This window comes from Malurus melanocephalus, unplaced genomic scaffold (assembly GCF_030028575.1).
Source record: "Malurus melanocephalus ecotype Western Australia unplaced genomic scaffold, MMel_1.1 scaffold_93, whole genome shotgun sequence".
Classification (NCBI taxonomy): domain Eukaryota; kingdom Metazoa; phylum Chordata; class Aves; order Passeriformes; family Maluridae; genus Malurus; species Malurus melanocephalus.
The window spans coordinates 1,632,850-1,641,256 of NW_026623325.1; the positions used below are offsets into that span (position 1 = coordinate 1,632,850).

Below are 8,407 nucleotides of genomic sequence, written 5' to 3' on the forward strand. Positions count from 1 at the left end.
ACAAAATGTTAAAAAAAAACCAAAAAAAAAAACCAACAATAAAACCCCCAATTCAATACAGCTATCTCTGTACTTAGCACTTCATGAGAGACGCACAAAAATCCCTGACACTGGAGACAAACACAAATCAAGATGTACAAGTGAAACACCACAAAAAAAATCCGCTCCTTTGAAACCCTCACACGATCTCTGTGTAGATCATATGATTAAAATGGTTCTATGCTTCACATTTAAGGCAGCGCTGCACCATCTACAGCAGAGACTGTTGCASAAGCTGCAAAGGCAAACCATGCTGCTCTTGTGATGCATTTGTCTTTGACAATCTCCCAAGACGATTTTTAGAGTCAAAAGAAAAGATGAAAAAGGAATGGATGAGCCATTTGGTCTTTTGGAAAAAAAGGAAAAGCAGAAACTTGAAATGCTGCAGAGGGGGAGCTTGACTTTAGCACAGATAAGAGAAGACAATCAAAGATTAGACCACTGAAGAATGTGGGGAGGAGAGAAAGCAGAAGAGTAGAAAAAAATCTGGCCTGTTTGTTTCTTGATGCAGGAGAGGAAGAGAGGAAGTTGAGTGCATCCCACAGAAAACAGTTTAGTGATGGCAGAAGGAGGTAATATTGGGGAAGWGGTTAAAAGAACAAATGAATTTGTTACAATCTCATTATCCCTTTTATATCTAATTCACACCTTGGTGGAGATTCAGCTTACACAATAAAAGTGGTCTGTGCTTACTTCCCAAATGTTTCTTCTAAATTTCATACATTCTAATGAAAGAATAATGGATTCTCATCCTATTACAGGAAGATTATGCACCACCTGGAAGAAGTTATTGACTGAGATCAAAACTCGATTAACGCGGTTTCAAGAGCCTACAGTTTGCAACACTTGGAAGGAAAGTACATGTTAAACCAGCATAAACTCTTACAGTAATAGGACACTGTTGAACAAAGTGATRCACTGAATGGATGAAAAATGAATGGCACAAACTCGCAGCATTTACAGGTACAATTTTGGGCAATTGGAATTCATGTTACTCCCATTTTCCATCCCACTCTCAAGTTCCAAAGGTAAAAGCAGGTCCAGTGCCATCCAAGTATTTCAACTATCACAGGTATATGAGAACTCAGCTCTGATGCCCATCTTTTAACACTGTAAGTTCTTTGATTATGAAAAGCATATCTACATTAWCTCATAAAAATATGAGCTGGTAGAGTACAAATTTTTAATTATTGAAATTTCAACAGACAAAAGAACCTGAAGTTTACTGTATGCAGAGAGTCAATGACCTCAAAATAATGTCTATTGAAAATACACRCTTGAAATTCTGGCCCTTTTATCCACAGCATCTTGTAGGAAAACAGAGACTCATAAGTGATTAAGTAACATAAACCCCCTGATTAAAAAATCCAAGTGACATTTAGAACACTGTTCTAACTCTAGAGGCATATAGAAATCTCCTCCTGCTGYTAGCAGAGAAAAAAATTGAGAAGTTATTGTCCATAATTTCATAAGACTAATACTATCCAAGCACTTCCAAAGCAAGAAGAAAAGCTTTATRGTCCACATCTAAAAGACAATCAGGAAGCACTGCAGGAACGAGTGACTCGATCTACAAGAAAGCAAAACCACAGGAAGAGTTCCTGCTTTGGCTCAGACACTTACTCAGCTCCTTGCTTTCCCTAAGCCCCTTCTCTCCCCTGTTCCATGCATCAGTTTCAGACAAGTGTTGAGGCTCAGTGGAGTTCTCACCCAAGTCTGCGCCACTAAGTTTCATCAAAGCTGCWGGATGGTATMAGAGACAAGCTCACACTCCCTCCTRACAAAGAGCTGCTCTGAGCTCAGGTGCTCATTTTCTGCCTAGTCCCCTGGGCAAGCTAAGCAACGCCAGACTGGCCACTGCACCACACTTCTTTTTGACCAAATGATAGTTAGGGATCAAGGAAAGATGCCAGCGACTGCAGAGCTGTCAGGAATGGTTTAGCAGATGCAGGGGCTGGGGTGGGCACTGCAGACAGAGGACTGGGAGGGAGAAGAGGGATGGAACCCCTCTGATGACAGAAGAAAGAGCAGACACAAGACAACTCAAGAAACCAGGCTGACTACTTCTGCTGCACTTGGAACAATTTTTTCAGTAGAGTACTGCCAAGAGAGCAGATTTCATTTTCATATAAAAGGAACATGCCCACCTGTCCCTATAAACTAGCATGCCCAATACAGCACAATAAAAGATAAGCTTTCTCCTCAAACTTAGCACTTGTATCCAATAACTTGTATCCAGTCTGAGCACATCAACAGGAATTCTAATTATTTATAATAACAGAAAAGGTTCTCATTTAAGATGATAATATGCATGCTTATACTGAGAGATTACAGCAAAATAAAGTGCATGCAGAGTAATTCAATTTCTGTATTTTTAAATTCATGAGAGGCACGTAAACATAGTTAACTGTAACTAATGATCTAACCTGTTTAATATGCTTTCCTTATCTTGAAAGGTAACTCTCTTTTCCTATAGGAATGCTTTTGGCGTGTTTAACATGCAAATGTTGTACCTCAGTGCTGACACTTCAGCTTTTCCTGTAGTCTGAAATCAGAAGTTACTGACACACTGCTGTTGGTATCAGCCTGCCATTGCCTGATAGATACTACATTAGCATTTTCAGCAGAGATTTCTTCTGGAGGAGGCAGATGGAATTACCTTCTCTYTGTTTATGCAACAGACTCTTCAGATAGGAGAGTTACAACATATCACCATGTGCTTCTCATAAGAGCTGTGCTTTGGGAAAATCAGAGCTAGCTCCCTACTAACGAGACATTGCAAGCTCCTGGAACAGCAAGGAATATAATTTGTACTATTAACRTGAAGTTATGCATTCTAAATTACAGACTGCTTTGTTTGCCAGGATTTTAGACACCCTAGACATTACACTGTATCAAAAAAAAGCAAACCTTTTGCAACTAGATGCTAGATGCTATGAAAAGAATACCTCCCATAGTTTTCAAAAATCAGTTTTCCATACTTTGCAGAGCCTGAGGCATGAAAATACTCATACATTCACAAGCCCACTAAATATGTAAAACAAGTCATTATCCTTAAAACTCTTGGCCCAGGAGAAGAGTCAGGACCGTGATTTTTGGAGATTACAGTTTTCATTATAGAAGTAAAAAGCTAGTGTGATCAGGATTTTTAGTTGGCTTTTTCTTTTTAATAACACCAGCCACWACACTTTAGTTCAGAGCTGCAGACAACTCAGTCAAAGTTAACTTCCTCCTCTTTTTCTCAGTGCAAGACTGCACTACCAGAGTCTGCTAAGGTTTCAGCAAAAGKACTGCCTGTAAGAAACAAGCTGGCTTCACCCACCAAATCCGACTATGTGTGCGRAAACAGTGTCTTCTGACCACCTCTAACCAGCCTGTATTACAGCCCATCACCTACAAAAATGTTAGGGAYAGACAGTAAGGTACAAGTCAGCTACAAATGAAAGCGAATCACAAGAGAAGCGCTTCACTCTTTCMGAGCATCTGAGGGATGTGGTAAGCAAGCACAATCAGTCCAATTCAGCAACAGCATAATATAGCCATTGTTTACAAAAGCAATGTTAAAAGCAAAACATGTTTTGATAACAAGAAGGAACACATGAAATGGTTTTAAATGAACAAAAAGCTATTTTAGAACGTCCTTTATGTATCACTAGGTGTTTTCTCTTGCAAACAGAGCTCTAGGCAAGTTATGTGTGAAAAGAAGAAATAAGATAGTAAGAAAGTGCTCATTCAGATTTTTCTACTTCAAAGCACTTAAAAATGCCCTCTAAACGATGTTGCCTTGAGTCTTTTGCAGTTCCTTTGGTTACATATGTTCACTGAATTTTTACACTCTACTGTCGCCCCCTCTATATACAGATATTTGGCTGTTTTCACCTTTCTAATTAGCTTGATAGCTAATTTACTACACAGCAATAGTGGTCTAAACAAACCAATGTTGAACATCTTCAGAGAGATACCACGATGCCAGCCGTTCCCATGGGAGAAAAACAATAGATAAGCTCATAAGACTCCTTTCATCTTACCCACATCAGTCCTCCTCAGCGTTCACAGCCAGTATGTAATATAATTTAGAGTTACAGAAGAGGCATAACCCAGTAAATACACACTAGCAGTGAATTACAGAGTAAGCCTGAGTCCAACAGACTCCAGCAGACATTGAGCAATGTCAGCACCCCATCAGAGGAGGGTGGGGCAAGCAGCACAGAGAAGCAAAACTGAAAGAATGATGTGAGGAAAGAAGCAGCCCCAATGTTACAATTTTCTGCTTTATTAGAAATATTTTATGATACTACACTAAGCTTGGCTTCCCACTTCATCTACCAACTGAATACATGTCTAACCTTTAACGACCAAGGACTACAAAAGGATAAAAAACCAGGAAGATGTAATAAGTGGGGAAATAAAGGCTTTCTCTCTTCCTGTTTCCTTGTTAGTATCACATCTTAACAGTTATCAAATTTTTAAGAACAACCTTTGAAAAAACACTGGTGTCTGTGGGGTTTCAATTCCTCTTGTACCCAGCATTTATTCAAATTTTTTTATTGTGTCTCCTCTTTTCTAAAGCTTCCCTTCCTCTATCTCTCTTTCCCTTACAAGGCACACCTCAGTGTCTTACCAAAGCCATAAGTTCTGCTTTTGCACCTGGCCCATGTGAACATCTGCAAAGGCCAGTGGTGCCTTATTCATTAACTGTGTGCTGGAGGTACATCCTTGCTCTTCTTTCTCATACTACATAGTGCAGTAGTTCCCAAAACAAATAGGGAACATCAGGAGGAAAAAACCATACCTGCCAAGACAAACAGAAAATCCTGTATTTTGGTATAAATCCTCTCTATCCTGGTTTGAACTCAACTTCAGAGTAAAAACATGCAAAGGAAAAAAACCCACAGTGCAAAAAGATCCAAATACGAAATCCCTTTCCTCTCCCTTGGTGAGATGACTTTTTCTCAAGCGTATAAACAAAATTCAACAGATTAAAAATAAACATACAATGAAAAACCCCAAACTCACAAGAGAAAAAGCCCACAGACAAATAAAAACCTTGGTCATCAAGCATAATTTAGACAAGTAACAACTGAAAAATTCAGAGACAGCAGCAGAAGTCAGTAAGTAATTTGTTTTTAAATGACTTTTTTTTTTAATAGCCTGTATGTGCAGAGCTGATTTGTGAGCAAAAAGCGCCAGTCTTCTAGAAACCAGACTCAGAGATGCAATAATTCTCACATCGACAGGAGCCAGCCCACTCAATAAATTTCACACAAACAAAACCCTAATGAATTCAGAAGGGCTCTTTGCAACTCTTCTGTGTCTGATAGAGAAATCATTCACTGGCACCCAGTCCTGACCCACTCTGTGATCAAGACACAAGGCTGGGTGGGACTCAGAGCTTAAGGCTGTTTCCTTTTGTCATACTAATTAAACTRTACTGGGTACAGAAAACCTGTACAATGTGAGTCTATAAGCTCACACAGCCGCTTTCAGGACTACTGTTACAGCTACCCATGCYCCAGACCTCCAGTAGACTGACTCAAACTTGTTTCCAAATGTTTACAGTTTTAAGCATGATTTCCCAGACAACCTATTTATTCACACAGACAACTGAACAATAGTAATGTGGCAAATTTGGATACAATGCCATGTTTGCAACTACCTCATGGCAACATTTCACACAGTACCTCAACAAGCATTATTTTACAGCTATGTCTCCCTATTTAAAGTTCAAGTGACATTTTTGCCAGTGGTTCATGTTCTGGTCCAGATCTCTAAACACAAAAGGCTGTGAAATGACATCAGCATACAGAAGAGTTATCCAAAATACTAAGTCATAACAGAAAAAAAAAAAAAAACCAAAACCCCTCAAACCTGATTATTTCTAATGGAAGGCTGTCTTTACCAGTTTACCCAGATATAAAGCACATGCAAACCATTTTCTTCTAGCTAGGTATCCCTAGCTAGACTCAAGACATGTAGTTTGCACAAATAACAAGTAGTACCAGGACCTACAGATACGAGGCAAACCTATATGTAGCTTAAAATAGTCGTTTGCACTCTTGAGGTTCTTAATTTCAGCTTCCTTACTTAAACATGCCAAATGCTCAGTAATCCGTTCCTTAGTTTTCCTATGCGCCTACCAAGTTTCTGCAAGTCTGATGAATACTGCACATCACAGTTCCCCCTGCCCAGAGAAAGCCAACATGCTCCTGAACTGAAGTTTTCTCCTGAAAACAGTCAAGGGTAAATATCACCCTGACCGACATCGGCTGCAAGTCAGATTTATATAAAGACRAGCCCTCGTCCAGAAAGCCTGGACACGGCCTGACAAAACCCTGTAAGCCCTAAATCCTTTTCCCAGCCCGCTTAAATTGGATGTTTCCAGCCTCACAATGCTTCAATGGCACCGGGCTGCTTAATTAAAAAGAGGAAGGGGACCTCCCTACACACCCATTAGGAGTTATTTGATACATCAGATAGATGAACAACAGCAAAATAGAGAGGAAACTCCTTCCGGGAAGACACGAGGGGCTGTGCCCTCGAGAAGTCCCTGTCCCCAGATCAAGCACCCCGGACCCCCCGCCTGGGCCTCCTCCTCTCCCCCGAACCCGCTCCCCGCGTCCCCCAAGGCGGCTCCGGGCCGGGACCCCGCCGCCATGAGGCGCCTGAGCACGGGAGGACAACAGGTAAACCCGGTCCGGAGGGAAGGAGGGAGCGCCTGAGGCAGAGTCTCCTGCCGCCGCCTGAGCGAAAGCCTGGGGCAGACGCAGGGAGAAGCGAGTGCTCCGGGGCGCAGGGGAGGAGGCGGCCGGCGGAGGGTCCTGCCCGCCCGGCCGGCAGCTCCCGGCGCCCGCGACCCTCCCGGTGCACTCACACACACACAGCTCCACCACGTAGGCGTAGTAGGACCAGGCCACGACCAGGGCGATGAAGGCCACGGGCACCCAGGCCAGCACCTTCTGGCAGCACTTGAGGACGTGGGACGGCGCCATCTTCCCGGCCGGGCACCGCGGCAGCGCCGTCGCTGCGACGGGCGGGCGGCGGCTGCAGCTCCGGCCGCCGCTGCGGAGCCGGCCCCGGGCGGGCCCTGGGCGGGCCGCAGTGGGCGGGAGAGGGGCGGCCCCAGCGGCCGCCACCGCCTCCTTCTCGGGGTGCCGGAGCGCTTCACTGGATCACAGATTAGTTAGGGTTGGAAGGGACCTCCGGAGATCATCCGGCCCAACCCTCCCTTTACCAGAGCAGGGTCACCTAGAGCAGGTGACACAGGAACGCGTCCGGGTGGGTTTGGAGTGTCTCCCAGAGAGGGAGACTCCTAGGCAGCCTGTTCCAGTGCTCCGCCATCCTCCAAGGAAAGACGTTCTTCCTCTCAGGTTTCTTTCTGTGTTTTAATTTATGGCCACTGCCCCTTGTCCTGTCATTGAGCACCACCGAAAAGCACCTGGCATCATTCCTTTGGCTCCCGCCTTGGAKATATTTGTATGCATTGATGAGACCCCCACACAAATCTTCTCTTCTCTAGACTAAAAAGGCCCAGCTCCCGCAGTCTCTCTTCATAAGAGAGATACTCCAGACCCTTAATCATACTCGTGGTCTGCCACTGGACCCTCTCCAGTAGCAACTTGTCTCTCTTGTACTGAGGAGCCCAGCACTGGACACATCACACCAGCTGTGCCTCAGTGCGGTTGAGCAGTGGGAGAGGATCCGCTCCCTCGACCTGGTGGCCGCACTCTTCYCGGCGCATCCTTCCCCCATGCAACTCGGGCACTCGGGGACCCGCCGCCCCCCGCCTCCCTCCCCCTGTTCGCACCGGCGCGGCCGTCTCGGGGCGGGATTCTCCTCAACCATAAAAACTCATCTYAAGCCTCTTTGCTCTCTCTTTTCCGCGGCCCCGGCCGGGCGGGTCGGTGTGGCAGCAAGGCCGTGGGATGGGTCCGGGCAGTCGAACCTGCGTCGTACCCGGGCGCTGCCGGGCTGCAGCCTCCCCCTGCTCGCCGAGCACTTACAGAGCCCAAACAGCCCGGTGGGTGCGGCAAAGGGAATTTATAAATAACTTACTGCTGTTTGTTTGATCGGCCGTTCCCTGAACGGCGCTGAGAGTCTGACAGCTGCGGTCACACCGCGACACCGGGCGGGCACCTCCGGGGGTACTGCCGTGTGGGGCTCAGCCTCKGGAGCGCCTGAAATCTCAGGCCTTACTCTGGCATTGTCGGTGGGATCCCGGGCTCGGAACGGGCCGTGCCATGACAAAAATCCCCATTTCCCTGCCGAACCCGAGAATGCTCCCGCCGGGAGCGCGGCCCCGGCCTCGAGTGGCTCCCGCGGCGCTCCGGCGCCACCTGGCGGCTGTGGGAGGGGCTGCCCCGCCCCGAGG

At 45.5% G+C, this 8,407-nt stretch overlaps 1 protein-coding gene across 7 annotated transcripts in view; it reads right to left on the reverse strand.

Moving 5' to 3' along the window:
• ZDHHC20 (zinc finger DHHC-type palmitoyltransferase 20) overlaps nt 1–8,174 on the reverse strand; it is a 50,860-nt gene extending 42,686 nt beyond the window's left edge. For 3 of the 7 annotated variants that reach the window (XM_057368523.1, XM_057368519.1, XM_057368520.1), the window contains exon 1: nt 6,911–7,109. In XM_057368523.1, the coding sequence (XP_057224506.1) occupies nt 6,911–7,028 (118 nt within the window). In that variant the 5' untranslated portion in view covers nt 7,029–7,109. Of the gene's footprint in view, nt 1–4,660; nt 4,719–6,910; nt 7,111–8,091 lie in introns of those variants that run through there. The other 4 variants (XM_057368522.1, XM_057368518.1, XM_057368521.1 and 1 more) reach the window with 4 other exon arrangements.
• Between the last annotated feature and the right edge of the window lie 233 nt (nt 8,175–8,407).